Genomic DNA, 14,151 nt, shown 5'->3' on the forward strand with positions numbered 1-14,151 from the left:
AAAAAAAAAAAAAAAAAATCTTTAACGTTAAAGAAATATTATAAATCAGAAAGAAAAGCATTAAACACAGCAATAAAAATATAAATAAAAGACACAATTCACAAAAGTAATGCAAATGAACAATAAACCTGGAAAAAGGTCATCATTGATAAATAAGATACCGCTTATTTTTGCCCATCATATTAACAAAAAAAAAATTTAATGATAATATACTCAGTGAATGCTATGATAGAAATTAGTACATTGTTTCTGGGAAGTAATTTGGCAATATTTGTCAAAAGTTTTAAGAGGTTCATACTATTTGACCAAGCAATTCCATTTTCAAAAATATATTCTAGAGAAATGGAAATATAGACAAAGGTTTACAAATGAAAAAAATTATCATACTGATATTTATAGTGAAAATTTGGATATAAATTAAATGTTCAAAAGAAAATGATTATTACAATAAATTATGGTGAAACCAAAAGATGGAAAATGGCTATTCAAATTAGAGTTCATTAAATGAACCTGTCAACATAAAAGGAATTTATACTTGCATTATAAGGAAAAATGTTTTAGTCATTTTGATAAGAATGTCTCAATGATTAATTTTTAATAAATGATGTCCATACAAGGAAATATGGTGATTTCAGAGTATTTTAAATTACATAAAAATACTTATAATTAATTGAGTTCAGTTCATTGAAATAGTGGTTATAATTTTTTTTAATGGAAAATAAGTGTTGGCAAGGATGTGGATAAATTGGAATTCTCATACCTTGCTTGGTTTTAAAATGGTGCAGCTACTTCGCAAAATACTTTAGTGTTTCCTCAATAAGCATAATTACCATTTGACCTCAGCAATTCCACTCCTAGGTATATAACCAAGAGAAATGAAACATATGTTCACCCAGAAGCTTGTACACGAATGTTTACAGCGCCTTTATTCATAGTAGCCAAACGGTGGAAACAGCTCAAATGTTCACCAATAGATGAATGAATAAACAATTGTAGTACATCCACACTACAATGGAATATTGTACATACTGTGGATGTCAAAGTGTCTTTTGTGGGACCATGGACTGACATTTATTAAGCCATATATAGGAACAAAGTATTAATACATGCTACCACTTGAATAAATCTCAAAAACCTTATGCTAAATGAAAGAAAGCAGACACAAAAGGTCACATATTTTATGATTTCTTCTATAAGAAATCTCAGAATAGGCAAATCCATAGGGACAGAAAGCAGATTAATGGTTGCTAGGGGATAAAGCAAAGTGATGATGGAGAGTGATCACTTATGGGGTCCAGGGTGTTCTTGTGGGGTGATAGAAGGTTTTTAAACTAGAGAGAGTTGATGTTTGTACATTGTCGTTGTACTAAATATCATTGAATTGTTCACCTTAAAATGGTTAATTGTGTTACATGAATTTCACCTCAATTTTAAAAAGACAAAACAATAAAATATGTTCTGTTTCAGAGAGAGAGACAACACAATATATCTTACAATACTAAATATCGTGCCAAGAAAACTACCCCAGACCTAAGCTCTCAGACACGACTGCAGCACTTGTTCCAGCAGCGTAAAGTTGATCAAGAAATCAATAGGAAGATGTTAACTTCTTGCTTTGAGGATGGCCACAAGCGAAAAAGCCGCGTTGTGCTCTGTGTTAGCAAACAGCTGTAGATTTAAAGCTCAGCCCAAGAGAATCCACAAAATGTTGGAGCTGCAAGGGCCGAAACCGTCACCCGACTTGGATTTGCCCAGGCAAGGGTGGCTGGAGGTAGCGCGGCCAGTTGGCCAAGAGCTGGAGACCGAGGCCAGATTCTCCGCACTCCCGCCCCACTAGATTACAGAGCAAGACTTCCCAGAAGATCGAGATTTAGGTTTGCTTCTTTGTTTCAAAACCCGGTAGCCTGAGGTGAGCAAAGGATTTTGGACTGACAATGCAGGCCCAGGAACAGAGACGTGAAGCTGTGAGCGGGATGGGGACCTAGGTCGGGAAGACACGGGGTCAGTCCATCTAGACATCCACATATCCTCAGTGGCAGGGAAGGGGCCCCAGACGAGGCAGACGACTCTCCTCTGGCCCTGGAGAACCTACGACTCCCTGAGGGTAAGTGGACCTGTGCAAAAACTCACAAGAGAGACCTGTGGCCTGTGCCGGGCACTGTAGGGCCGCCCAGACCCCGACCCTGCGTGGGTCTCTGGGGCCGCAGGGACGCCCGCCCCCGGGCTGCGCACCATCCCTAGGCCTGCTGCGGAGGAACCCTCGCGGGCTGTAAAAGCACTTCTGGGGGCAGGAAAACCTGTGCTCCGCGGACCCACGCCCGGCGAATAGCGGCCGTCTCACCTCCCCAGCCTTGGGGCCACGTTGGCGGGTCGCTTAATCACCAGACACCTGCCGGATCCTGCTCTGCCCTGAGGTCTCGAGCGCTGCGTGGTCTGTGTCTGCCTGGAGCTAATCGGGAAGATTAGAATGTCCTTCACGTCAGGAAATTATGCATATTACTGGCACCCCTGGAGAAACCGAAGGGAGATTTGGAGCAGAAACAGCGAAAGTGACCCATCCCCTTCGCAACAGGGTTCGCGCATTGCAGTCGGAAAGGCTGTGTGCGCGCCGCATCGCTGGGGAACGCTGCGCGGGCGGCTCGCTGGACCTTCGCCAGCTCAAGGAAACCGCTCCGGCTGGCGCCGTTTTGTTAAACGCAGGGAAACATCTAGGAAGCGCAAGTCCTTGGTTCCTACGTTCTGGGCCAGTAACTGGTCTTTTGGCAGCGTCCTTTCCTCGCTTTTCTGTATCCAGATTCCTCTGTTCCGCTCCGGCTTCCTGACCACTCCTTTACTAATGAAAAGTGGAAGTCAAATCTGCCAAAAATCTCTTAACTCTGGGGACAATGTGGCCCCAGTACGTATTAGAGGGCAATAGGCAAGGCCTAGTAGCAGCGGAGCCTTCGATAGCTCAGTTGGTAGAGCGGAGGACTGTAGTGGAGTGAGCTGTGGTGATCCTTAGGTCGCTGGTTCGATTCCGGCTCGAAGGACTTCGTATATTTTTAGTCTCAATTTAATCCAATTATCCCTTGGGGAAAAGATGTAGTCTGCCTGTGGCTTTGTATACTACTGCTATTTAGTAATACACATAAACTGAGTAGTATGTGCACATTAAAGCTCTCGTGCTTTAGTTACAAAGGTATAGTAACGTGTTTCAAAATTAGTTTTTACTGCTATTGCTTGGGTGTATTATTATGTCTTCATTTTTACATTTTCCTCATAGTATCCTCTGCTAAATAAATATTCTAAATTACTGTTGACCTGGTCCCTGGACATCGCGAAACAACCTGTAAGGCAAAGGGAAGGAAGCTAACACCAGCTGGGGGATTAGCTCAAATGGTAGAGCGCTCGCTTAGCATGCGAGAGGTAGCGGGATCGATGCCCGCATCCTCCACTTGCGTTTTTCGTCCTCACAGAGAACTTTTAATTGTGGTAAGGAGATTCTTCCGAACCACAGCGCGTCATTATATACGTAGGAGCGCGTTTAGCAATGATTAGCGTCACATTATGGTCTCTTATTCGACAGGTGAGTCTTTTCCAGCGTTCTCGCTCGATCACTTTGTCCTTTCTGCCTCCCGGCAGGCAAGCCGTTAACCGTCTTGAGAGAAGCCGCTGCTACAACTCTCCCTCTGGGCCTCTCTGCCAGGGACCCCAAACGGCACTCACCCAGGTACCCACTAACGTGCGAGGAACCCAGCGTGCTGACCAATGGCAGTGAGCTTTACTGGGCGGGTAGCCAGCTGCAGCCGCGGCCAATAGGCGTGAGACTTCTTGTTTCCTGGCAGAGCGGGGTCCCGGCACCGCGGAGCTCGGGTTTTGTTTGGGTCCAGGGTGGAGGGCCCGGGTGCCGGGGCCCGAGGTGCCGCCTCGCTAGCGGGACAGGGAGCGGGACCACCGGCCCGGAGAGAGGTGAGGGGCCCTGCGCGACTGCGGGCCCCGCCAGCCCCGGCCCCGCCCCCTTCTCAGCCCCTTCGGCCCCAGCCCCTCTCGAAGGCCACCCCGCCCCTCCCTGCCCCACTCTGCCCCTCAGCGCGGTTTCCCAGGCCCCACCCCCGCTCCTGTGGCCTCACCTCTGACCCAGGCCCTGCCTTCTTACTCGCCTCTAGTGTGAGTCTGTCTGGACCCTCCCCTGTCGCCCAACCCCATCCCACCCAGGGCAAGCCCGGTCAGTGGGAGGGTTCTCGAGTCGAGGGTCGAGAAGACCCCGAGTGGCACTCTCCTAACCCACCGTTTTTAGGGGTGCTGAGAACACCCACTCTCACCCAAAAGTACCAGGGTAGCTTTTACAGGGATCCAGTGCTTTAAGGGCTTGGGAGGGGGTCCATGCCTTAACTGGAATTCAGCCACAGTTGCTAGGTGAACAGGTGGCATCTGCTCAGTTTACTTTGGCTTGGCAAAGGCCACCCTTTTCTGGTAGGCATAGAGTAGAAACAAAACATTGAAAAATAAGCCCCCAGGGCTCTTAGGAGGAGCAGCAACAGAATAGTACTTGTGAGGACAAAGAGGAAGCTACCCATTTAAACTTAGAAAGTTGGTTCTCCTCTTGACCTGGTGCAGGAGAGTGCAGAACCAATCTAGGAAACAGATCCATAATGGCCCTCTTCTCCTCTTGACCTGGTGCAGGAGAGTGCAGAACCAATCTAGGAAACAGATCCAATGGCCCATCCCTAAAGACGGCCATATGCTGTGAGTGTATCTTGGCTTGGGAAAACTGACCTCTCTGATTATATTCTCTAATCTTAGAGTTGCGAAGAAGTTTATTCCAGTTTAGTGTTTCTCAGCATAGTTAAGCCACTGAGTATTTGATTTGGGAACAGCCAAGATGTAGTAAAATGGGGTCTCTAAGTCAGTTGTGATCCTTAGTATGAGTGACAAAGTGCTGATTTCTCTGCACTTGGAGGAAGGCCACTTGGTTTTCTGTGGGGGAGAGAGCCTTTTGCTTTGTGGGATACTCCTTAAGAATAGCCCTCAATTATCCAGATGTCCAAAACACTTGTTTCTGTTTTTCTTCCCTATCTTCCTTATTCCTACCCTCATTTTTCCCCAGCTCTCAGGGCCAGAGTGGAGCAGGAGGATGCTTTCCCAGCTCCACCATGGAGCTGCGCTGTGGGGGATTGCTGTTCAGTTCACGCTTTGATTCGGGGAACCTAGCCCATGTGGAGAAGGTGGAATCTGTGTCTAGTGATGGGGAAGGGGTAGGAAGTGGGGCATCAGCCCCTGTTAGTGGCATTGCCTCTTTCCCTGACTATGAATTCAATGTGTGGACCCGACCAGACTGTGCGGAAACCGAATTTGAGAACGGGAACAGGTATGAGGAAAGAAATGGAGGGTGGGAGGAGGAAAAGAGAGGGAACATCCAGGTCCCCAATACCACGCCTTAGCCCTTTGACTTGCTTTTTCATATCAGTAACCTACTTTTCCTCTTTTGACCCCTGCTTCCTCCTTCCCTCCTTGCTAAATAGCGCTTTCTCAGTTTGTCTTGCTCCAGCTCTCCCACAGACCCTATCTCTAACCCTCCCATAGATAATGTTCCACTATTCTACTCTGGCCCTCAGATCATGGTTCTACTTCAGTGTCCGAGGAGGAGCTCCAGGAAAGCTCATCAAGATCAACATTATGAACATGAACAAGCAAAGCAAGCTGTATTCCCAGGGCATGGCCCCCTTTGTGCGCACATTGCCTACCCGGCCACGCTGGGAACGCATTCGAGACCGGCCCACTTTTGAGGTAAGTTTCCCCTGAGGAGAAAAGAAAGACTAGATGCAAAAAGTAGAGAGGAAAGTAAGGAGGGGTTTACCTTTGATACAGAATATGGGACAGACAGGACACCAGGGTTTGGTTTTAGCTTTCCATCCATTGCTAGCCAGAGTCCAAGATAAGCCCCTGCCTCAGGAAGCCTAGAAGGATATGGTTGTCACATGGAAAGTATCAGAGGGAGGGAAGTTGGCAAAGGTGATAAGGGTGTGAAGTCAGTTCCTGGTTGCCCCAGTAGGACCTCAGTTATGACACTGGTGACATTGCCTCTCCCTCTTCCTCTTTTGCTCCTCAGATGACAGAGACACAGTTTGTGTTATCCTTTGTTCACCGTTTTGTGGAGGGCCGTGGGGCTACTACCTTCTTTGCCTTCTGCTACCCCTTCTCCTACAGTGACTGCCAGGATTTGCTACACCAACTAGACCAGCGCTTTACAGAGAACCACCCTACCCCTACCAGGTGCCATCCCCATTCTTTGTCCTGCCTCACAGTCCTGGATCATATAGCCCCTCTGCTACTCTGGATTCTGCCCTAAGAGCTCTGAACTACAACTTTGTCTTTTCTCTTACAGAATATGGGACTTTAGGTGCCCTTGAAAAATATATTTCTGTGTAGCCATGTTCTCAACATATGTCCACCTTCACTCCACTCTTTTCATCTGCCCACTTCATGCCTCTTACTATCCTAGCTCCCATCAATTATCCAGAATTTAGCCAGCAATGCTGTTGCTCAGCACACCTTTTTTATCTGCCTGCACAGAAGGCAGTTCTCTTTGTCTACACAAGTAATGTATGCTAGGGAGCCACAAACTGAGGACAAAACAGTAAGTTCACCCTGTCCTTTACATTCTGGCAGTGCAAACCCACCCAAGTCCTTAGCCTCATTTAACATAGTGAGGGACTGTAAAGCTCCAAAGATTTTATAAGTTTTATAAATCCTGAAGTGATGGTAAGGCCCACTTTGCTGGGACTTTAGGGACTTCTACCTTATTGATGGTTATCCCTGCAGCCCCCAGGACACCATCTATTACCACCGGGAGCTCCTTTGCTATTCTCTGGATGGACTTCGTGTAGATCTACTAACAGTCACTTCCTGCCATGGGCTTCGAGAAGATCGAGAGCCCCGTCTAGAGCAGCTATTTCCTGATACCAGCACCCCACGACCATTCCGTTTCACAGGCAAAAGGGTGAGTGGGAATAGCATATAAGTAGTTCTTTGGCTTTTCTCTAGCTCCAGGCCCTGTTGATAGCTTAAGGCTATGTTGTCTCTAGGCATCTTTGACACAGCCCTGGCCTTCAACTTGAAGCAAGGGTGATGGCTCTTGCTCCACCTGCAGACTAATCCTGAGGCAGTGGCTATTCCTACCTCACCTGTGCCCATCCCCCGCCTGTCAGAGTAGGATGATAGAGTAACTAACCTAATGTCTGCTCTCTTCTCCACCTCAGATATTCTTCTTAAGCAGTAGGGTACACCCTGGAGAGACTCCATCTAGCTTTGTCTTCAATGGCTTTCTGGACTTCATCCTTCGACCTGATGACCCACGGGCCCAAACCCTACGTCGCCTTTTTGTCTTTAAGCTGATTCCCATGTTGAACCCTGATGGTGTGGTCCGAGGCCACTACCGGTAAGTGGCCTCCCCAGCCTGTGTGAGCTGTTCCCAGTCCCCATCATGCACTGCCTCTCAATGAAATACTGTCAGCCTTCTAGCTTCTCCTGTGTTCCCAATGCTCTTGTACCTAACAAGTGACCTGAGAAGGCAGATCACATCCATGATTGCAGGCCCATCTAGGTAGAGGAAGCTATCCTTAGGTTTCTATGTAGGGGTAACAGCAGATCAAGGAGGGGGCCTGACATCAATTCTTTCTTTCTTTCTTAAGGCAACTTCAGCTTCTCATTTGATAAGTCAGTCTCCCTCTAACTCCCTTTCATCTACTCTAAGGTGTCTCCACTGCCCAGTCTTCAAGACCCTGTTTCAATCCTTGTTTTCCTATAGCACAGACTCACGTGGAGTGAATCTGAACCGTCAGTACCTGAAGCCTGATGCCGTCCTGCACCCAGCCATCTATGGGGCTAAAGCTGTGCTTCTTTACCACCATGTGCATTCTCGTCTGAACTCCCAGAGTCCTACTGAGCACCAGCTCAGTCCCCCTCTTCCTTGTGATTCTCCTCTCTCTGACCTTGAGAAAGCCAACAATCTCCAAAATGAAGCTCACCTTGGGTGCTCATCTGATGAGGGTAACCCTGAGGACTGGACCCAGACAGAGTCAACAGAACAGAAGCCTGACAGTATATGGATTATGCCACAACAGTCTACTGAGCTTGAGGGTCCAGCCCCTGACACCATCCCCCCCAAAGAAAGTGGAGTTGCTTACTATGTGGACCTGCATGGACATGCTTCCAAAAGGGGCTGCTTCATGTATGGAAACAGCTTTAGTGATGAGAGCACCCAGGTAGGAGTTTTACAAATGTCATGTAAGTCTGGGAAGTGTTACAAGTTGGGAGTTAAGGGTTAAGACATGAATAACAGGACAGTAGCCTTCCTCTGAGATTTGAAGGGCCAAGAAGAGATGGCATAGGGACTTAAATGCCTTTGTCATTACATCCTGACTTTTTAGTGAGGGTTAAGCTGTCTACATCATAGTCTTTGCTAGAGTTTAGCAATCCAGGAGAGAAGGAAAATTCTGTATTATTGAAGAAGCTAAGAAATTAAAAGAAGATGATATTATTTCCCAGTACCTAGAAATAATGTCCAAGAAATGATTACTGCTGGATGGTTGTGACAGTATCTGCTGTGTCCCATGCTTGCCACCTCTTCTTGCCCCTTGTCTCTTCTTTCTCTTTCATTCCCTCTGAGTTGGCTTTTTCCTCCCCAAACAGGTAGAAAACATGCTATATCCAAAGCTCATCTCCTTGAACTCAGCCCACTTCGACTTCCAGGGCTGCAATTTCTCAGAGAAGAACATGTATGCCCGAGACCGTAGAGATGGCCAATCTAAAGAGGGAAGCGGCCGTGTTGCAATCTACAAAGCCTCAGGGATAATTCACAGGTTGGGTGGAAACTGAGACTTCCCTAAAGAAAACAACACCAGTCCAGGTTGTTTGAGAGGCAGGGGACTGCCTAAATTTTCTCCAAAGACAGCCTCACCGTTAGCATGGTTGTCTTTTGTCTAGGAATCTATGCTTTGTTGAGACCTCGCAGGTATATGGTATATTGCCAAAGTCAATTGCAAAGTTGCCAGGGATTATAAGCACTTTCTATTTGTGTTCTCTTTTTTCCAAATGATTACCTTCTTAAACTATCTAAGTTGTGCTGTATGGTTGTGTCCTGATATCTGTTCAGGCAAGATACTGATAAAGGTCTCTGTGTCTCAGCTACACACTTGAATGCAACTACAACACTGGACGCTCAGTAAACAGCATCCCTGCTGCCTGCCATGACAATGGGCGTGCCAGCCCTCCTCCCCCGCCAGCTTTCCCCTCCAGATACACTGTGGAACTATTTGAGCAGGTATGAACACATGGGATAAGTGGAAAAAGGGAACCCTCCAAGTCTAGAAAAGCCTTAACTCCTGCTGCCTGACTCTAAGGTCCTATGAAGAGATGCTCACCACCATAGTCTTCTCACTACTCTGATTACTTCCCTCAGTAACAGGAGCATGACTCTGACTATAAAGGTATTTAGAGGATGAATAGGTACTATTTCTGACTCCACACCACAGAAAATCCCCTAGCACATCTGAGTCAGATTCTTTGCCCCAAGCTTGTCTTCCTCATTCTATCAGGTTTACTTAGTCCTGGGCTCAAAAGTACCCCCACTGCAATGGTCTTGATGACTTCCATTATCCTGATACATGTAAGAGAAGTAGAAAGAGCTGCAGGTTATGGAAGAGACCCAAACCCATTCTTCAGCTGGGAGAATTCCTTCACGTACCAGACAGAAAGCACACCTGCTTTCTGTTCATAATGGACGAGGGCTCTAAATCCACTTGAGATAAACAGCCTGAGCACAAAGGTTAGGGTACCCATTGAGCACATGTTACCCCTGGCCACTCCTTCCCTGTACTGTGTACCCCACTCCCACATAGCAGCCTAGAGGACCAAGATGCTAAACCAGACTGGACTTCTCCACAGGTGGGACGAGCTATGGCCATCGCAGCTTTGGACATGGCAGAGTGTAATCCTTGGCCTCGGATTGTGCTGTCAGAGCACAGCAGTCTCACTAACCTACGGGCCTGGATGCTAAAACATGTGCGCAACAGCCGAGGTCTAACCAACTCTACAAATGTGGGTATTAACAAGAAGAAAGGCTCTCGGACTCCACCCAGAAGTCACAAGTAAGACCAAAAGGGTGGGAAGGAGAAAGAATAGGTAAAGTGGAACAGGGCTCTAGAGCTAGGAGTTCCCAGGGATTTTTGTCTTCTTTCCCTTCTCTTTAAAGTAGCACATCATGAATATTTTCAGGATAAACTAAAATTAGTAAGATTTGTTCATATTTTGAGACTGAAATCCTGTTCCTTTTCCCCCGAAGCTACATACTTCTAAGATATCTGAAAAGCAGGCTAGGGGACTCCTCGCTCCAGAGCCCTGTACAAGATCAAATATAATTGTGGGGAAGGGGGTGGGCCAGGCAGGCCACAGCCTCCAGTGGTTGTAACTCACTGACTTAAGGGAGTTCAAGGGCCATGCAAAGGCAGTAAGGAAGAAATTCACTGGAGATAAAGCTGCTCAAGGATGGCTTTCTGAAATTAATCTAGGTATCCCCTAGATTAAATACCTCATCCATGGACATGAATTCCTCACTTCTCCCTTGAATGGGTCCCTATGCCTTTTTATCCCAGAGGTGAAGATTCACTGAGCATCAGATCATGGGGAAAGCCTTGAGACACAACCTTCCTGGCCCAGGGTTAACTGGCATCTGCTTCTTTGCAGTGGATTGCCCATTTCCTGCTCTGAAAACACCTTGAACCGGGCACGAAGTTTTAGCACTGGCACAAGTGCTGGTGGTAGCAGCAGCAGCCAACAAAATTCTCCACAGATGAAGAACTCCCCCAGCTTTCCTTTTCATGGCAGTCGGCCTACAGGGCTGCCAGACCTGGGTTCTAGCACCCAAAAGGTCAGCCACCGGGTGCTGGGCCCTGTCAGAGGTAAGCCAGTCTGGGAACCCCTGCAACATGTGTTTAGTTGTTTGGGGCATTGCTGGGGGAAGTGAGAGCTTGAAGATACACACTTGGCCCGGGACCAAGGGGTGAATCAATAAAATTAGTTTGTAGCAGAATCTGCAGCCTCTCCTGCGACCTGGTGTTCCTTGCGGCATGACTTTGGAGCGGTATTGTATGTGGCCACAGGTGGGAGTCCTGGGTATCTTCTGCTTCAGCGCATGGTAGGAGATAGGGAAGTTTCCAAGGATGAAAGTCTAGCTGAAGCAGTGTCATTTTGAAGACAATGTCATTTGTCTTCAAATGACAGTATAAGGTGGGGACAGTGTAAGAGAATATTCTCAGAATCCAAATTGCAGCACTGTAGAATGATGAGGAATCTTATCGATGCTCTCTATGGGCTGAAATTGTTCCTGGCTTCAGAACTTATTCTGATATTGGAAGGATTCCATCTCTTCTAAAGAAAAATGAAACAACTGCAGACAGCTTCTATGTATTCTAGGCATACAGTGTAACAGTAGGCCTTTCCAGTAGTGGGCACAGTGCTCAAATGTGCACTAGTACCCCTCAGTTTTGCTTAATGAGACCCTACCTGATAGAAGATTCTAGGTCAAATTATATACCAGAGACAGATGGGCTTTTAGGGAAAAAAATGACAAAGTAAGAGGAGTAACCTAGATTGTAGAAGGGGAGGGATTGTTATAGTACCACTTCTGGAAATAAACCATAGATTAATACTGGACTGGCTTCTAGGTTATGGAAATCCCACCAGAGTATGTAAGCTTATAATCTGAAGCTGAGAGCATTGCTGGTCTTCCAGCTGTACTTAATCTTTGTTAGCATTTCCCAACTTGCAGTAAATCTGACTGTGCTAGTTCTAAAAGCCATAGAGCAGAAAGCATTAGTTTTTACCAATGTCTTTGACAATTGAGATGGTCTATTATGCAACCTGTTTATCTGTGTTTATATTCCAAGCCCCCATTCTTTGCAATTCTGTTTTCACTTCAATAGAGTATTTAATAACATTGCCTCATATTTAAATAGCATTTAACAGTGAAAAAAGTATCACGTATATAATTTCATTTAATCCTCTCAAGGACCCTAGGGGTCCATTTTTCTGAAGCTGTATAAGATTGCGTTGTCCAAGATTGCACAGCTGTTTTCAAATTTGTCTTTTCATGCTCCAGTATACCTAGTTCTCATACCAAATCTAGATAAAAGTTTTTATATTTCTTTCTTTTTTGGTCAGCTTCTCCCAGCTCTTAACTCATAGTTCTTGGGAATTTCTTCATCAGCACCACAAATTTTCCTTCTGTGACTAAAAAGGTTAATAGTAAAGACCCTTTTTTAGGTTGTTACTGGGTCAGTTCTTAATAGTCTAGTAACACCCTCCCTGCCCTCTCCCAATGAAAAATGCTGCATTGAATTCCTAGAGGTGAAGAATATGTATTCTGTTTCTGTTATTTCCACAGATAAATAGTAGAAAATATACATAGTCATACTAAGTAATTTCTGGTTGATTGACTTGCAACTTAATAGGGGAAACAGGACAGTAAATATATCACAAAAGCACACATACTCTATAAACAGCCAGGGGAGTTGGGGAGCTCTTATAGTAGATAAACACAAGAGTAATTATCCTTGTTAGCGTTTGTTACCACTAAAAAGTGGTCAGCTAAGAAATAGTTTTGAAGAATGGGTAGTATGTGGTTTGACAAAGACATTCCAGAAATGAGAAATGACAGCCAGGAACAAAGCTGATAGGGAGAGAAAACAAAAAAAGCATATTTACATAGCTGGTGTGCAAAAAAAACAAGCCTTTCACCAGGAAATTAGGTGACGAGAGGTGAGAAGTTGTTGAAATATTTTGAGAGCAAGGATTAAGAATTAAAAGAGATATGGTAACAGTTGTGTGCTTCTAAGAATGGAAACAAAAGTAAGAGACTTTCTGTGAAATGTACTTATTAGACAGGAAAGGGAGGTAGGAACCTTGCAGTAGTTTACACATGAGATGACTACAGCCTGTACCAGGGCCTGGAGAGATATAAATACAAGTATTAGAAATAGAGGTGGCAGAGAGAGAAACTAAAGGGCTTCAAGTCTGCAAGCTAAGGGAAAAAGTCATGGTGACATTAAGACATTTTTTGGAAAAAAAGGTGATGAGTTATCTATTTTAGACATGCTTGGATGCCATGGGCTCTCTATAAGCAGATGCCCTGCAGGTAGAAGAGAACAGTACTATAGAAAAATCAAGATGATAGGTATGGAGATCTGGGAGTCATCCACATGCAGGTTCCAGGTAAAACATACTGAAAGAAGGTATGTTCCTTAGGTGAATGAGTTTAGAAGCAGAAAAAAGCTGGCTTAAGTACAGACACCCTGGGACTTGCATAAATATTTGTAAGGATTAGGAAATTATGTCCCTAAAGTCAAGGGGTCAAAATGAGGGTTATTAATAATAATAAACAAGAATACCTTAAGGAGTTGAAAGGTGAGATCCAGGAGTCTGGACCCTTATGTTCCCGAAGGCATTGGTACTGATTTTTGCAGCTTCATCTCTTAAAATCCCTTTTAGGACCCCAGGCCCTGGTTTGGGATAGGAGCCATAATGCAGACTGTAGCTTTTGAACTTGGCATCTTTAGTACTTGGAAAACTATTTGTCCAGTGTCATCTGTCCTAAGCTGTTGCTGTGACATTTCCTGGTTCTATGCATTTGGCTTTTTGGTCTCTGGCACATACAGATATAGCTAGGAAGAACATGACCCCCATTATCTCAGAATCTAACTATAAGCCAGCTATAATTTTCAAACCAAAATAGGGATTATGATTTGCCAAAGGATTTTGACCTGTGAATTTACAGGAAGTTTTCCACTAATATATAAAAATTATAGCATATTTAATTATACATTTAATAAATGACTGTCTTTTATTGGCTAGAAAACATGAGATTGGGTTATCCAAGGAATTTCAGAATAGATCTAGGCAGCTCAGCCAGAAGCTAAAGGTGGAGATTCAGGGAACTAATCTGATAGGTTCTATCCCAGGTTCTACTCCAGGCTGGGGGAATGGCATTTTAGAAGGTCAGCTGGAGACTAGAAGAGCTCATAGTAAACCTAGTAAACCCTGGCTCGGCGCCTATAGCTCAACCGGCTAAGGCGCCAGCCACGTACACCTAAGGTGGCGGGTTCGAATCCCCAGCCC

General features: G+C 45.4%; 1 protein-coding gene and 2 non-coding genes across 5 annotated transcripts in view; all 3 read left to right on the plus strand.

Moving 5' to 3' along the window:
* The first annotated feature begins 2,939 nt into the window (after nucleotides 1-2,939).
* Nucleotides 2,940-3,029, plus strand: TRNAY-GUA. The gene is given in 2 exon segments: nucleotides 2,940-2,976; nucleotides 2,994-3,029. It is a non-coding gene; the product is annotated as a tRNA-Tyr (tRNA).
* Nucleotides 3,030-3,360: 331 nt separating this feature from the next.
* TRNAA-AGC lies at nucleotides 3,361-3,433 on the plus strand. Its single transcript has one exon. It is a non-coding gene; the product is annotated as a tRNA-Ala (tRNA).
* Nucleotides 3,434-3,777: 344 nt separating this feature from the next.
* AGBL5 (ATP/GTP binding protein like 5) overlaps nucleotides 3,778-14,151 on the plus strand; it is a 17,616-nt gene continuing 7,242 nt past the window's right edge. For all 3 annotated transcript variants that reach the window (XR_002772667.1, XM_003787460.2, XM_023511877.1), the window contains exons 1-11: nucleotides 3,778-3,948; nucleotides 5,087-5,347; nucleotides 5,595-5,766; nucleotides 6,089-6,252; nucleotides 6,802-6,979; nucleotides 7,239-7,417; nucleotides 7,787-8,243; nucleotides 8,671-8,840; nucleotides 9,166-9,301; nucleotides 9,925-10,127; nucleotides 10,723-10,937. Coding sequence is in view for 2 of the 3 variants with exons in the window: in XM_003787460.2 (XP_003787508.1) it covers nucleotides 5,133-5,347; nucleotides 5,595-5,766; nucleotides 6,089-6,252; nucleotides 6,802-6,979; nucleotides 7,239-7,417; nucleotides 7,787-8,243; nucleotides 8,671-8,840; nucleotides 9,166-9,301; nucleotides 9,925-10,127; nucleotides 10,723-10,937 (2,089 nt within the window). In the remaining variant the exon portion in view is untranslated. The remainder of the gene's footprint in view (nucleotides 3,949-5,086; nucleotides 5,348-5,594; nucleotides 5,767-6,088; nucleotides 6,253-6,801; nucleotides 6,980-7,238; nucleotides 7,418-7,786; nucleotides 8,244-8,670; nucleotides 8,841-9,165; nucleotides 9,302-9,924; nucleotides 10,128-10,722; nucleotides 10,938-14,151) is intronic.

The sequence above is a fragment of the Otolemur garnettii genome, unplaced genomic scaffold (assembly GCF_000181295.1).
Source record: "Otolemur garnettii isolate 467f Iridium unplaced genomic scaffold, OtoGar3 scaffold00022, whole genome shotgun sequence".
Lineage (NCBI taxonomy): Eukaryota > Metazoa > Chordata > Mammalia > Primates > Galagidae > Otolemur > Otolemur garnettii.